Here is a 16,957-nt window from a genome sequence, read left to right as displayed (position 1 = left end):
GAGGCCGCCCGCCCGCCCGCCCGCAGTCCGGGAGCCCTCGGCCTCGGGTCGCCCGCCGTCCCTGCTCTGACTCAGCACCCAGCCTCCCTCCCTCGGCGCGGGGGCGCCCGGCTCCTCAGTCCGCGCCTCCGGCCCCCGCGCGGCCTCGGCCCCTCCGCCCGCGCCCGCCCCCGCCCCGCTTACCAGCAGGTCTCCGCCGCGCCACCGCCAGCGGGCTCCCGCGGCCTTCCAGCGCCCCGGGCCACTTCCGGCTTCGCGATCCCCGGCCGGGGCCACGTGACCGACGGCCGGCGCGCGGCGCGCGTGCGCACGCCTGCCTGCCCGTCTGGGCTGCGCTGTGGCAATGGTCGGAAAACGCCAGGCGAAGGACGCTGGCTCAGGATGAGGTTGGAACGCTCTACCTGCGCGGGGAAGGAAGCGTTCAGATGCCGGGTCTCCGAGGCCCAGCGCAGCGACAGTGGGCAACTGGGGTGGGCAAACACTCGCATGACCCCAGGTAGGCAGTGCAGCACGCCCGAGCGGGCGATCACGGGGCACTGGGCTGCCAGGTTATCATCTCACAGTATCCAGAAGTGGAATTCGTGTGTTGATTAACACCCTCTTTCACCCTGTAGTTTGGAAAATGGCGATATTGGAGAACCTAAGTACCAACCTTAAGAATTTAAGAACTAAAACCAGCACTAACTAAAATCTGGTCCTGCTTAAAGCACTATTTCCTATAAAGGACGACAGCACCAAAGCCTTTGTCTAAGTAAGGAGGGCACAGATTTGCTGGTCTGTGGAGAGGAAGAGGAAGCTTCCCTGAGCACTGCTGCGGCTAACACCAAAGAATGGGGAACCATGGCAGAGTGGTTAAGAGCAGATGCTTTGTTTGCCCGGAACAGACCTGGGCTTGCAGTCCCAGCTCTGCCCCTTACTGTCTTTACGCAAGTTTCTTATCTCTCTGGGCCTCGGTTTTTATCAAATGCCAATGGAGATTTAAAAAAAAAAATCTCACTCCAGTGAGTTTTTACAAAGAAAGTTATTTTTATTAGAATTTAAACGTTTATCTGATGAAATCACTCTAACAGCAAATCTATTCATTGCTTACAATTTCAACAGATTTCAGTTATGATATGGAGTAACAAGAGTGAAGACCTGTCAGAGTTTCTTCCAACAGTAAAACCCACAGCTCCAAGTTGTGAAAGGAAATGTTAGTGAGCCAGAGGACCACATAAGTGATGCAGTTAAAATACCACACAGTACTTTCTTAAAAAAAGGTCAAACCACTTGTAAACCAATTAACACTAGCATTAAGATTCAAATAAACTGTTAGGTACAGGACTAAATCAGGTACCTTAAAACCCTGTGGTTCCATAGTCAAGTCACCTAAATCTCAAGTCTTTTGCCTCAGTTACCTCACCTGTAACAAATGAGATTCACCCTGGTGACAATTATTTGGGTGCTTGCTTTTGGAAATAAGGGAAGTAATGATAGAACAGTTTCCTGTGATGGTGCTTGGGGCAACTTCAAGGGATAAAGATGAGAATTATTATACATGATTATATAACATTAATTTCTATTTACACACTCCGATTTCCATGTCCAGATATTTCAACTCTAAACATGTTAATCTACTGAAGGGCTTTAAAACGTTTTACTTCATATGCATGGAATTAATAGTAGAGTAATACAAGCTAATATCAAGGCCTACATGCCAGCTACAGTAATAAGCGCTTTTCATGTTTAACTCATTGAATTCTTAATGAGTTATGAGGTAGCTACCATTATTTCCCCCATTTTTGAGATAGGGAAAGTAAGGCAGGAAGAAGTAATTTAACCAGTTACTGGCAGAGCTGGTGTTAGAGCCTATTTAATTTGGACCTGGAGCCTGTGTTATATAAGCTCTTGGCTACTACGTTATGCTATATACATTGGTACTCTGAACATCACTACTACTGCAACAGACGTAATTATCTCTCCCAAGTACAAGGGAACCTGACACACAGCGTTCACTTAGCTATTTTAAAACCATTTTTATTTAAGTAGTAATATACATTCTACTGATCTATTTTTGTAGTTAACTGTAAATTTAGTATTTTTATTCTATGATGTAAAGACAGTATTTAAAACCTCTTCTGGAATAAACCCATAAAAAGATTCATGTGTAGAATTTAGAATAAAATTTTAGGAAACTAACAGACCACTGAAGCTCATCCACAAAACTGCTAGGCAACACATTGGTCAAATGTAAAAAACAAACCCTCCCTGATCATCTTTTTTTTTTTCTCCTTTTCTTTTTGTGGTGCCAGGGATCAAGCCCAGGTCCTCAAGCAAGAGCTCTACCACTAAGCTACACCAACTTCCCTCCCTGAAAAATCTTAATTTGGGCTTTTAAAATTTAAGCTTAAATGTCTCTAGTCATTTTGCTCTTCAGTTTTGTCCCTCCTTTCTTCCAATGCTACTACCATTACATTTCCTCTTGCTTTCTCCAGCAGCCACCGGTAAAAATGAGAGATGGCAGGGGGAAGTACTTAAGAGTAATTAAATAGCAGCTGACTATTTATAAACACCACAAACACATAGGTACATTGTACTCTATACTCAATAACAGAGAAAACATTGTGATTTTTAATTCAAAAGACTCTAGTGCATTAAAAAAAGACTTAACAAAACTAAGTTCATGTACCCTTTTAGGAGCATAGTTAAGTGAAATAAGGCATTCACACTCATATTTGCAAAAAGATGGGAAAGTGAGGCTAAAGTATTTGTAATAATTCCAGAAAAGACTTGGAAAATTTCACTACTTAAAATTTATTTTTTTATAAAAAAAATTTATAATACCGGCACCTACTTTTAAATCAATTAATTTATGAACCCATTGTTTTGTGGAATACACATTGGCATTGACACAGTTTAAAGAAATTAATGGCTATCTACAAAAAATTAGTTCTGATTGTTGTATTTTCCCCATACTTTATGTGTCTGCACACATAAAACTAAAATTTTTCAAATTTTATATTCAACAATTAAAAAAAGTACAATTTTCCACTGCTATGGTCTTTATAAAGGACTTGAGTTAAAGTTTCAAATGAAGGAAAAAAAGCATTAGGATAACTATGCTGTATTTCAACAGCATTTTTATATATGAGCAGGCATGCAAGCAACTTTTGTTGTCACATACCAACATTTAGGGAAAACGACACCTATTTTACAGAAAACTCTCAATACATATACTGAAATAAGCTCAAAACAATGTTAAAAAGACCAGTGTGAATGGCACACAAAAATTGTTTCTTTATAAATTAACTGGAATTCCTGATCATGAAGTAGGCACGGGGAAATCCAGTCCTTAGGGCTTTGCTCTCTGGAAGAACACCTGTAAATAAAGAATTAATGCAATTAATACAAACGTCAGAAAATATAACCTCTTTCACATAAAGAATGGCTCCAGGTTTCTAAATTGGTAGTCACTCTTCTGTTACATAAATTGGCTGACATTACTCAATTGGGAAAGTCATGAAAACCTGGTATTACCTCTAACTCTGTAAGACTCAAGGGGTCAGGTGTTCTTAGCACCTTTTTATGACTGGCACTACTCTCAAAATTAACATTGGGAAATTAAATTTTGGGGAAGAAATAGTAGAAGCTAAAGATAAGAACTTGAATCCCTAAGGAATTTAATGTGATTTGGTGGTTAAAAGGTACTTCTACTTCAACACTGGAGACTATAAAGGAATAGGCAAGAGGCTGTGTAAGGCATTGGCCAGTATTACACACTACCATCCACAGTGATGCAGTGATATACGTGCTAGAAATAGTAAATGATAGCTTAGGTGGTGAGCTCGCTGAAGACAAGGACTCTATTTCCATCCCTAGCACTTAGGAGATTTGATATTCATATAACAAAGAACAGAGTACAGAGAAAAGCAGGGTTGTGATGGTGTATGCTGTAATTCCAGCACTGGGGAGGCTGAAGCAGGAGGATCACAAGTTCTAGGCCAACCTGTGTTACAAGAGAGAACCTGTCTCAAAAAACTAAAACTAAAAAACAACAAAAATGAACAATAAACAAAAAGGGCAGAGAAAAGAATGGTCACTGTATGAGCAAAAGAAAGCCTTACAAAGAGACCATGCTTAAGGTAAGCCTAGAAGAATCGGCAGAATTCATAAAAGAAGCAGGCAGAATGAACTTTTTGTTCTTTAACTAAAATAACATACTGCTTTCAATGAAAGCTGGGCTTGGGAGGAAGACTTTATAAATACTATGCAAATAAGCATATAATCTGGGGCACAAGCCTTCTATAATATGCCTAGGTTTACTGTTACCCATCAATTGTAGATTCTATCGAGTCCTTTAATCAAGTTTGGAGAGTTATTGAACAGAAAGTACTTTGCTTTTATATTTTTTCCCCCCAATAATAAAAAGAATTCTTAACATTCTGCCACACAAACTCTTTGAGAGATTTAAGCAGATAAACTATAATAACTGACAGGGAAAATAGACCACAACAAAAGATGGCACATTTTATTATTTACTCAGCAAATCCTTTTTACCTATAAATTTTAACAAATGTCTTAGGCAAGAAACAGGTAGCCATTCACTTGTTACTTGCCACTAAGAAATTCAGTATAGGGCTATGCTCTCCAACTTGCTGAATGAAGGTAATAAATAAAAATAAACAGTTCTGCATCTTGTCATATTGCAACTTTATTTCTAGACCATGAGCTCTCTGGTCAGGGAAAAACCACTCCTATTGGTGTCAGTAGCAGTTTTCTAAGCTTGGTACGTACAAGGCAGTCAGGAAGTGTGAGATGACTGATGTAGGTGAGAACAATAGCTTTATTTAATGAATTTAATTGTGACTATGAATACCAAACAAACATAGGGTTTCCCTTCCCTCCCTCTTCCTTCCCTCAAGACAGGGTTTTGTCACTTAGCTCAGGCTGGCCTGCACTCAAAATCCTCCTGCTTTGGTCCTCCATGTGCTGCAGTAAGAGGCATGTCCACCACACCTCACTTGTTTTCTTCTGGCAGTACTGAGGTATGAATTCAGGGCTTTATCCTTGCTACACAGGTGCTCTATGCTTGACCTATGCCTCCAGCCCTTTTTGCTCTGGTTATTTTTGAGATAGGGGCCAGGCTGGATCACAATGCTTCTATTTTGCTGCCGTTGCTGGGATGACACTTGCACCCAAATACTGGTTGAGAAGGGGTCTCATAAACTTTTTGCCCAGGCTGGTCTCAAGCTGCAATCCTCCCATTCTCAGCTTCTGGAGTAAGCTAGGATTATAGGCTTGAGCCACCACATCCAGCTTGTTTTTCTCTTTTTTAAATCAGTGATTTTTTGAATATGAAAACAGCCTTGATGGCCAAATCTGATGATTCTCCTTTTGTCTGTTATACAATTCAAATGTTTCAAACTAGGATATAAGCAAATAACTCATGCTTCTGTTTTTTTAATTTTAGATCCTTCCTTTCAACTTAATATGGGTAACTGTTCTTGAACATTTCTTGTTTTCCCAATACCCTAGTTCCACTGAATTACATCATGAAACTGTAAAAGGAAAACTGGCATTTTATCCCAACATACTCAGGGTGTGTGCACATTTAGTACAAATATGTAACTTTGATCTTTTGCAAGAATTTAGTTGAAAGGACTTTCACAGAAACTTCAGATTACTTAGAAGGAGCCTTTTGGATCAAAGAGAACCCAAAGTAAATGATAGTCAAGCTACAGCACATATGTATTCTCTCTGGGCTTTCAAATGTTACCTAATTGTACAAGATACAGAAGGTTTCCCAAATACCTACCTTTAAATAATTTTTAAAAACTTTAGCATCAGGCTGCTGAAGTGCTTGACAAAACTCCTGGAAGAAGGGCATGAGGAAGGAAGGAGAGAAAGAGGAGAATCACTGTTTGCATTAAACATTTGAACTGAAACCCAAACTATTCTTCTTTAAAATTGTGATGAAAAACAAAACTCACCATCTTAGCCACTTGTACATACATAGCATAGGAGTGTTGACTACACTCAGGGCAGCTCAAAACCTTTTTCATTTTGTAGAACTGAAACAATGCTATGCAAGAACAAGTCCCTATTTCATCCTCCGCAGTCCCAGACAACCACCACCCACCTTCTGCTTCAGTGAGCCTGACCACTTTAGATACTGCATGTAAGTGGAATCATGTAGTATTTGTCTTTTTGTGCCTGGGTTACTTAACTTAGTGTAAGTCCCCAAGGGTCACCTGTGCTGTAGTATATGAGAGGATTTCCTTCTTTTATTTAGTGCTGAATACCTTATGGCTGCATGTATACACATTTTTCTCTACCTACCACCATCAATGGACATTAAGATTGCATCAAATCCAGTCTGCTTGTCACAGCTTATCAAAATTAACCCAAACAGGTTCTCACGAGAAAAGGTTATATGGCATTTTCAAAAATAACCTTATCAGACAAGCTGCTTTCACTTTTGAGAACATGCCTCGTCAAGACAAGGTAAACTCATGCCTAAAAAGAATGAATGTGAAACTACATTGCTGTGGCTGTTTTCTAGTAGGAGAGGTCACTGAGCAGAGCTACACCAAAAGACATTCATAATTTTCTTAAGCAGAATTCTGCAAAAAGTGTTGTTATAAAGCACATGAAAAAAGAAAAAACCTAAGTTCTTTATATTATCTTTAAGAATAAAATTATGAGATTAAAAATATGGAAGTATAGCCAGGTACTATGGCTCAATCCCAGGTAGGATTTTGGTTTGGGCTAGCCAGGGCCAAAAACATGAGACCTAGCCAAAAAATAACTAAAGCAAGAAGATCTGGGGGTCATGGCTCAAGTGGTAGAGTGCTGACTATTAGGTGCAAGACTAAGTCCAAACCTCAGTACCACCAAAAAACCAAAAAAAAAAAAAGAACAACCAAAACCTTGCTTCACTTAGCAATCTGGAAGGGAAGTAATGGTAAATTTGTATTTTCTTATGAGCACAAAGTTCACATGGATAATTAATAACTTATTGTTTTCACGAAAATACTAGTTTATTTAACTACTATATTTCTTAATTTTCAGTGCCTCTTAAAAAAACAGAATTAAGGACTGGCAGAGTGGCTCAAGTGGTAAAATGCCTGCCTAGTAAGCATGAGGCACTGAGTTCAAGCTCCACTACTGGGAAAAAAAAAAAAGAATTAAAAAACTTTTTTTTTGCATACCCTTTCCCCCCTCAATGTCATATAGAACCCAGATCCTTACACATGCCAGGCAAGCACTGTAACAGAGTCACACACCCAGTTCTAAAACCTTTAAAAACAACACGGCTAAAAGACATCCTGTGTTAAAATGTCATATTATCCACAGTGATCCAAAAGTGGAAATGGTACTAAGGAGAAGTGGTTAAGTCTGCCAGGTATTATCATTTGGTGCTCTCTCTTCTGTTCTTCGTACTCAGCTGCCACTGTGCCCATGAAGTGGCATTTCCCTATCTTCAGTACCTAGGCAGGGTCAGTTATGGCAGGAACTTGATGGTGAATTATAACTTGCATGGAGAGCTGTGTGTAGGCACAAAAAAATTTGTATATTTCAGCACACCTCAGATCCAACAGGAAAAAGCCCTGGGGTGCATTTAGGAACATGATACCATTACCTATGTGTGATTCTGTTTAGATTATGGAAATCAGGACCTGGTGGATGTAAAGACCAAGAGCAGTAAGAAGATCACAGCCCATCAAAAAGAAATCAGGGGGGCAATGAGAAACCCTTCACAAACAGGAGCATGAGATGAGTTCAAACCACCGTACTGCCAAAAAATCCCAAAACAAACAAACAAAAAGAAAACAAAACAAAAAACCTTACACAAATAGAAGCATGAGCAAAAGCAACTCTCACCCAGCCCACTTTGGCCTTAAGAGTATTTCCTGGGGGGAAGCATTTGTGAAGTAGAAGGGCAGGTGCCCCAACCAGAACTAGTTCTATTACCCGGTAAATTATAAAGCAACTCTGAAGCCAGAGGACAAGACTAAGGCCCAAGGCTACTGCTGTATGTTGGGACACTGATATGGAAAAAGAATGTGGTATACACATACAATGAAATATTATTCAACCTTATAAAAAAAATCCTGCCATTATCACAAACATGGATGAACTCTATAGACATCATGTTAAGTTAAACAGCCATGCACAAAAAGACAAATACTCCATGATTCCACTAATATGAGGTATGTAAAATAGTCACATGTCAAGAATTATACAGAATGGTGATTACTAAGGGCTGGGAAGCAGGAAAGGGGCTTTGCTTATGGGCATAAAGTCTCAATTATGTAAGATGAATGCATTTTAAGTCCATCTAAAGCTGCACAGATACAACATTGTCCCTAGAATTAACAATACTGTATACTTAAAAATGTTAAGTCTTCTTACCACAATAAAATGACATAAAAAAAAAAAAAAGACAAAAAACCCAAAATACTGTTGAAGAAACAACTCTTAGAATATAGGCAAGATTCTAATTCTACTTGTAATTGACAGTTGGGGGACAAGAAATCTGAAAAACTGTTTGCTAAGAAAGTAACTACTGTACTTTGTAACAATCCAAAAGTACAAGGTAACTTTCCAGCCACTTACCTCAAAATATAGTTTCAGATTTACAAATTAAGCATTGATAAGCATGGCAAGAGGATTTTTCTTTATTTTATTTTTTTGCCAGTGCTAGGGATCCAACCCAAGGTCTTGTGCATGCTAGGCAAGTGCTCTACCACTAAGCTGCACCCCAGTCAGAACACATCCTTCACATGCTATAGTCCCCTTTGGCAGCCTGGGAAAGCCTATTAGATTCCTTTTAGAATGTTTTTAGAAATATATAAAATATAACTCCGTAAGATTAAAAAAGTAAACAATGATAATGCTATATAACAAGATGTAGTGACATTAAGTAGTAACTCATAATTTCAAAACAGTGGCATCATGAGCAGTATTTTGAGACATCTGCAACAACTTATGTGATGTGAAAATATCTGTGATTTCTACTGGACAAAGTTACAGGCAATGTTACCACTACTGAGGTCTGTCATCTGCACAATAGAAGGAAATTAAATTTCTGTTATGTTAGTAAAAATATAAACAATTATTTTTCCCATTCAATTTTATAGATCCCCTGAAATCTGGATTCTAGGCTACATAAGTATTCTTGCTATCCTATACTTACCAAAACATCAAGGTGAATGCAATCTGGCTTTCTTTTATTTATTTATTGGTGGCACTGGGGTTTGAACTCAGGGCCTGACACTTGCTAGGCAGGTGCTCTATCACTTGAGCCACACACCCAACACTATTTGCTTTAGTTATTTTTTGGATAGAACCTTACATTTTGTTCAGGGCCTGGCCTGGACTGTGATTCTCCTACATGCCTCTCAGTAGCTGGGATTATAGGCTCATACTACCAAACCTGGCTTGTTGGTTGAGATGGAGTCTAACATTTTGCGCAGGCTGGCCCTGAACTGCCATCCTCCAGACCTCTGCCTCCTTAGTAACTGGGATTACAGGCATGTACCACTACACTCAGTCCTGTTTTTCTTGAATTAAAATTTAGATTGACATACATACTCATTTTTAAAAAATAAATGCTAGAACAGTTCTCACCTGAATTATTTCTGGAGCTACTTGCAATGAGGGCAGGTATTCTTGTTGAAGATACTGAACACATTCTGGACCCTAAAGATTAAAAGATAATTATAACTATACTTATTTTCTTTCTGGACATCAATAATGCTTAAGAAGAAATTATACTTTAAGAGCAACACAGTATTGTAATTAAGAACACAGACTTTAGAACCAGAGTGCCTTAATTTGAAGCCTGGCTCTGGGAAAGCTATCTCAATCTCATTAAACTTCAGTTTCTCTATCTCTTTTATCAGTGGGACTGAGGTTTGAACTCAGCTTTGTACTTGCAAAGCAGGCACTCTACCACTTGAGTCCTACCTCCAGTCCTCAGTTTCTTTATCTAAAAAAAAAAAGGTTACTAGGGGCTGAGGACATAACTCAGTGAAGAAGAAGCTGCCTGGCATGTTCTCCAGCACACCACCCAAAAAAAGTTATTGTGAGGACTTGAATTAAGAAAGACAAAGTTCTTAGAATACCACTTAGCATTCACTATGTATTAACATTACTAGTGCTAAGTACTGTTAAAGATTACTTCCAAATCCAGGTCACAATGGCAGAACTATCTACACTTTGAAAGGAAACATCAAAGAACAGTGCTCCTGTCAATCTACCATTGGGTAGATGAATTATAGAGTGTGGGTGCATGGAAGGAAGCCTCTGAGCTTTCAGGGTAATGACCATTTTTACAGACTAAAGTACAAGCAAAAAAGAACAAAACAAAATAGAAAGTCATAGCAATAAAAGCACAAGCTTCCTTTTCCTATTCAACAAACTAGGGAACAGGCATTTAGTAGCCAGCTGGAACAGATGAAGAAACCAAGAGGAAAAGAAGGGGAACTGCCTAGACAGTGACTGATTAAAACTTTACTAAAAAGTGCTGGAATTCTGAAGCCAATGCTCTTCAACAGAGATCATCTTCTAAAACTTCTATATGCTAAAATCTATAAAAATAGTTTTTCTGTTTTTTTTTTTTTTGGGGGGGGGTCCAAGGGAGCAGATAAGCTCAGTGGAAGAGAAACCCCTAATCCCTACTCCTTCCCAGTAGCTACAAAGGAACCTAGGATACAATTTGAAAATAGCTTCCCTTCAAAATTTAACAAATTTTACTGTGAGAAAATTTAACAAATCAATTGCTCTAAACAAAACCAAACAGAAAATACTAGTTAGTTGCATGTTCAAACATGAATCTAACATGTGTATGTGCTCACACAAATGTGCATGTGTGTATGTGGCACTGGGGTTTGAACTCAGGGTCTTGCTCTTGCTAAAGCAGGTGCTCTAGAACTTGAGCCAGGGCAAGCCCTTGAACCTAACTTTTAAAGGCTTTAGTATGCTGATGTCCCCAACCTGAAAGTAGCAGTTATCAAATGAAATCAATCCATCTCTCTTCAATGCAATCTTTCTTGCATTAATGGATTTCCTATTTAATATTACTGCTCCTGAACCAAAGGATTTGTGTCCTTTCTACCTTGACTCCTGGCCCTCTACCCAAATGAGTCTATGTCTTAATTTAATGACACTTCAAAAGAAATCTGTTCTTAATTGGAGGGAGGTAACACTACACTGCATTGTTCCTGAAAGCTTCTCAGATCCCATCCCACCTTTTCCTTTAGTCTACCCTCTCGCTTAAAGAGTGTAGGCTTTTTTTAATCTAGAAAAGTAAATGTATCCAAATCAATCAAAATAATGAATAAATAGAGAAAGACACATTTTAAAAAACAATCGCTTGACTCAATTCTGTGTTTAAATTAAGGCTTCTCTGGACAAGACAAATATGTTGAAATAAAAATACCATTCTTACTGCTTCTCTTCATTCCTCATTTTCCTTAACTCTCCAGCATCCAACACTGTCACCAGTGTCCTCTCTCAAGACCCTTCATCCTAAACATACCTTTATTAATCTGATAATATACCTAACCCTTGGTTCTACTTCTAGGTTCTCTTGACTACTGCTTTAGTCAAGGTTCTTTCTTTCCTGATCTGAGAAATTCTCATTCATTCAGACCATTTAACCAGACTCTAAAATCAGTTGTAACTGCTTCACACCCATATGAACATTTGGTTTGTATGAACATTTTTATCCTACTTAGTTATCCTAAATTACATTCCTCCTGCCTACTGACTGCCCAAATTTTCACATTTAACAGAAGGCTTTTTTTCAAAACTTTTTTTTAATTTTTGAGATTGCTCTGTAGCCAAGGCTGCACTTGATCTTTTGATCCTCCCACCTCTGCCTTCTACAGTGCTGGGATTACCGGCATCACCATGCCTGACTTAAACACAAGCTTTTAACTATCTGTTCCCATTATGTTTTAGCTATTACTTCTGCCTCCATACGTTAGCTAACCAAATAACTGTAATTTCCCAAGAAATTCACTGTGGAACATCTGATCTGTCACACATCCACCTAATTCTGCCCAGAGTACCAGCGCCCCGCTTGTCAGCCCAACCAATCAATGTATATTTGTCTTAAGACCTATCAAAAAAAAAAAAGTAACTTTTTTCTTATGGCTTGCTTAGATTGCTCCTTAAACAAAAACTGCTCATTTACCTTGGGTCCTACAGTTATTTCATACATTTTCACTAAAGTTGAGAGCTATTTATGCACTGGTCTCCCTTGATTCTGAGCTCCACAAAACTGAGGGTATTTATTTATGTTTTTGGTACCCTAGAACACACATACTCTTTACCCTAGCACACAGCAAGTGTAGTAAAATGTTGAATTGGAAACTCTTCAACTCCATATCAGAATAAAATACTTAAGCTCAAGTAAGAGCAGGTACTGAAAGAAGACTGGCAAGCCAGAACACTCACCCTCTTCAGGGTGAGAGGAACCACTCATCTTTTTATAAAAGACACAGCTTTCTTTCTCTTCTCTTTCTTCTTTTGTGGTATTGGGGTTTGAGCTCAGGGCCTCGTGCTTACTAGGCAGGTGCTCTTAAGCCATGCCTGCAGCCCTTTCTTGCCTTAGTTATTGTTCATATAGTCTCACAGGTTTGCCCTGGGCTGGCCTTGGACCACAATCCACCTACTTATACTTTCCAAATAGCTGGGATTACAGACGGGCACTACTATGCTTGGCCCAAAAGTCACGGTTTTCAAGAACACAAGTCAAACATAAAAGCATAATAACGAATACTACATCACAAACCTTACCCGTTTGAGATGAATTGTTTTCAGTGTCACAGCACACTCAGAAAGAGCCTATGAAAAACAAATTTATGAATTTTAATGTAGTTATTTCTTGGTTGCTAGCCCAACTTTTATTTCCCTGGCTACTGCTAGGAAAACATGTACCTAAGTATTTCCAGGGACCTATTTACCTGCAGAGAAAGGACAGAGGAAGGAATGGGAGTAGGCAGGTGGGGTGAGTGGGTTGGATAGAAAAAGGAGGAAAAAAAAAAACCCAAAAAACCAACCTGCTGTCTTAATGTAGCAAACTACAACTATGAAATATGGCTTGTATTAGATTGTGGAGAAGACAGAAAAGGGTCCTTATTTAACATAAAGTATTCTGCAGATGAAATTCTGGGAAGTTATCATCTGAAGAGAGCTACTATTTAGTGCTCCTAACAGTAGGGAAAACCATTAATTAAAGTAACAGGATGGGTTGGGGCTGTAGCTTAGTGATAGAACACTCACCTATCATGTTCAAGGTCCCTGATTTGATCCCCATCACCACAAAAATAATTAAGATATAATAAACCATAATTTTAAACCATTCAACCAAAAAAAAAAAAATCAATGAAACATTACCAGTTATTAAAGAAATTATGAGTGTATTAGAGCTATACAAGGTAAAGATTTCTAGGTGCTTACCAATACTGTTTGTGCATCTGCCAGGTCAAAGGTTTGTTTTAAAGGTGCTAGGAAACATGCAGGGACAATGTGCTTATAAACAAAATCAGCAAATCCCACTGGTCCATCTTTACCTCCTGCCAAAAGAATTCAAATTGTCATCTTGTATTAAAAGAAAGTCAGTAAGTTCAACACCAGGGGAAAAACTGCCAGTTCCTGCCTATGTTTGGGTTAGGGTTCCACTTCATCTCTAAAAGTATTATGAAACAGGCCAGGGAATGAAGGTTAAATACCTATATAAAATTGTGGAAGGGGGAGGCATATAACTTAGTGGCAGTGTGTTTGATTAGGACATGTGAGGCCATGGGTTTGATTCCCAGAACCAGATGAAAAAATCTCAAAAACAAAAAAAATTATTACCCCAGAGTTCTACCAGCTTTGAAAGGATGATAAAACATGTTTTCTGTGCAATTGGATCTGGATAGTCAACTGCTCCTTGGATAATGGTAACCAGAACTTGTTCTACATTCTCTGCACCTGAAGAGAAAAACTTAAGTATAATTTAAAAAAAAACTAGAAAGAAAGACAATCTGAAACTCTCATTTCATATACAGTAACAAATCAAAAAGCATTTACAAAGTTGGTAAGACCCTTTGATTTTTATAAGCTGGTCACCTAAATTTTAAACATTCAAAACTTAGCATTCCCTTCATATCTTCTTACCTTCCTGGATTTCTTCTATAATAGATTTTCTATGTTGGTCTGTATAGTCCTATCTATTTTTAATTTTAAGATGGCAAACTGGTCAGCAAAATTCAATTTTTAGGTTAGTTCTGGCACATGGTAATATACTATTACTAAAGAAGCAATGAAAGGAGAACTTAATTTTAAGGGGTGCTACATGAAAGTTATTGATTTCTAACCTAAAAGTAATGAACAGTCTTTTTAGAGGCCAACATACAACTATTTCAAATGTCTCATGTTTACTTCACCCTTGCTCATAAGGATGTACAACTGGGCCAAGGACTTAAGCAGACACATCAGGCATGGCACACATCCCCACCTTGATTTGCTATAACCTCGCTCATTCCGCTGCCAGTGACTGTTTGCAGGAAGGCAAAGTAACTCCTCCGTAACATTTGCTTCTCTAGTGCAGCTGACTGGTCATTCTCCTCTGCTGGTCGAAGCAGCACTTTGAAAATTGCATGAAGCAGGGGCATGAACATCTGTTGTAAAAATGGGGATACCTGTATCTGAAAATAAGAAACAACTATTACTACCTTAGAAATAAGGGAGAAAATTAATACAGAACTTACAGAAATAAAATTTACATATTGCCTTTCTTCAGCACCATATCCATTTATATAATTTAGCTGGTAAATATCAAGGACAAAACTTTGTAATATATACATTGCTGAAAGAACCTCAGGATTCTAAAGTTCAACCTACTTTCGACAGTTTTAAGATTCGGGCTAAAATAATAAATTGTCATAATCAGAGACTGCCATGGAATAGTGTCAAACTCTTAAATTCCTAAGGAATGTTATAAATTAACATATATGACTTGAACTTTCAGCTATGCCCTCGGACAAATTCCTTAATCTCCCTGTGTCTGTTTCCTCACCAGTAAGATATAATTCCTACCTCCCATGGTCATTATGAGGACCAAAAGAGGAAATGTGCAAAAATATTTAGAACAGATTTTGAACTTAGAAATCATTCTTTTAGCCATTTCTCTTAGCTAATTTATAACTGGCTTACATTTCTTTGTACATAAAAACTGACTTTAGCCTACTGAGTTATTTTTAAACTCTTGCTTGGGTACCTAAATTATATGGCTTCTTACTTACCTCTTTAGACATTTAGGACTCCATACTGTTTTTTTTTTGCTCTTCTTAGTAGTTTTCTTCTGATACAGTGAGCAGATAGGATGTTTTTATTAAAACATCTAGCAAGCCTGATCTATGTGTCATTCTGTGATAGACATTGGGGATGATAAGAATTCCTATGATCCATGTTCTCAAGGAACTCATTAAGAATAAAGAAAAAAATCTAAAACATGTGTGAAGATAAATACATCTAATTTTTAAATCCGAAGAGGTTAAGTCAGAAGAATCTCAGAGCTCTAAAGGTTTGTGTTACCTTAAATTTGGCCGTAATCTGGTTGATAAGAGGAATGAACTCCTGGAGGTCTTTTGCTTCACAATCTTTGAGCATGTGTTCTGAGGCAGATGGGATGAATGGAAGAACTTCTTCCTCTAGGCAAATAATCATTCGATGAAGAAAAGTTCGAACTCCACTTCTGAGAATATCCTTTTGTAAGGGGCAGCTGAGGGCTGGCAAGAATGTCTGTAAACAGTCCAGGTAAACTTCAGAGCATCCACACTGTTTCACAGTCTGCTTGTTGCTGAAGGCTTTGCTGGTTCGACTGTATAACCAAGAATCAGGCAACCAGATTTAATTTTATTTTTATAAAGTTTATAGAATATTCAAAAACAATATACAGCAAACAAAACTAAGAAACCAGTTCTTTTTTTTTTTCTTCATTTTTCTTTTATTATTCATATGTGCATACAAGGCTTGGTTCATTTCTCCCCCCTGCCCCCACCCCCTCCCTTACCACCCACTCCACCTCCTCCCTCTCCCCCCACCCAATACCCAGCAGAAACTATTTTGCCCTTATTTCTAATTTTGTTGTAGAGAGAGTATAAGCAATAATAGGAAGGAACAAGGGTTTTTGCTGGTTGAGATAAGGATAGCTATACAGAGCATTGACCTCACATTGATTTCCTGTGCGTGTGTGTTACCTTCTAGGTTAATTCTTCTTGAACTAACCTTTTCTCTAGTACCTGTTCCCCTTTTCCTATGGGCCTCAGTTGCTTTTAAGGTATCTGCTTTAGTTTCTCTGCGTTAAGGGCAACAAATGCTAGCTAGTTTTTTAGGTGTCTTACCTATCCTCACCCCTCCCTTGTGTGCTCTCGCTTTTATCATGTGCTCATAGTCCAATCCCCTTGTTATGTTTGCCCTTGATCTAATGTCCACATATGAGGGAGAACATACGAGTTTTGGTCTTTTGGGCCAGGCTAACCTCACTCAGAATGATGTTCTCCAATTCCATCCATTTACCAGCGAATGATAACATTTCATTCTTCTTCATGGCTGCATAAAATTCCATTGTGTATAGATACCACATTTTCTTAATCCATTCGTCAGTGGTGGGGCATCTTGGCTGTTTCCATAACTTGGCTATTGTGAATAGTGCCGCAATAAACATGGATGTGCAGGTGCCTCTGGAGTAACCTGTGTCACAGTCTTTTGGGTATATTCCCAAGAGTGGTATTGCTGGATCAAATGGTAGATCAATGTCTAGCTTTTTAAGTAGCCTCCAAATTTTTTTCCAGAGTGGTTGTACTAGTCTACATTCCCACCAACAGTGTAAGAGGGTTCCTTTTTCCCCGCATCCTCACCAACACCTGTTGTTGGTGGTGTTGCTGATGATGGCTATTCTAGCAGGGGTGAGGTGGAA

At 38.6% G+C, this 16,957-nt stretch overlaps 2 protein-coding genes across 4 annotated transcripts in view; both read right to left on the bottom strand.

Moving 5' to 3' along the window:
- The window catches only part of Tbk1 (TANK binding kinase 1), a 38,528-nt gene extending 38,246 nt beyond the window's left edge, over positions 1 to 282 (bottom strand). The window contains exon 1 of the mRNA XM_020182148.2: positions 184 to 282. The gene's annotated coding sequence lies outside the window, so the exon portion shown is untranslated. The remainder of the gene's footprint in view (positions 1 to 183) is intronic.
- Positions 283 to 1,002: 720 nt separating this feature from the next.
- Xpot (exportin for tRNA) overlaps positions 1,003 to 16,957 on the bottom strand; it is a 39,255-nt gene continuing 23,300 nt past the window's right edge. For all 3 annotated transcript variants that reach the window (XM_074083819.1, XM_020182146.2, XM_074083820.1), the window contains 8 exons: positions 15,574 to 15,859; positions 14,495 to 14,684; positions 13,852 to 13,968; positions 13,453 to 13,568; positions 12,790 to 12,837; positions 9,613 to 9,684; positions 5,795 to 5,851; positions 1,003 to 3,358 (listed from right to left, as the gene is read on the bottom strand). In XM_074083819.1, the coding sequence (XP_073939920.1) occupies positions 3,332 to 3,358; positions 5,795 to 5,851; positions 9,613 to 9,684; positions 12,790 to 12,837; positions 13,453 to 13,568; positions 13,852 to 13,968; positions 14,495 to 14,684; positions 15,574 to 15,859 (913 nt within the window). In that variant the 3' untranslated portion in view covers positions 1,003 to 3,331. The remainder of the gene's footprint in view (positions 3,359 to 5,794; positions 5,852 to 9,612; positions 9,685 to 12,789; positions 12,838 to 13,452; positions 13,569 to 13,851; positions 13,969 to 14,494; positions 14,685 to 15,573; positions 15,860 to 16,957) is intronic.

The sequence above is a fragment of the Castor canadensis genome, chromosome 8 (assembly GCF_047511655.1).
Source record: "Castor canadensis chromosome 8, mCasCan1.hap1v2, whole genome shotgun sequence".
Classification (NCBI taxonomy): Eukaryota; Metazoa; Chordata; class Mammalia; order Rodentia; family Castoridae; genus Castor; species Castor canadensis.
This window is presented reverse-complemented; position numbering and strand designations above follow the sequence as displayed.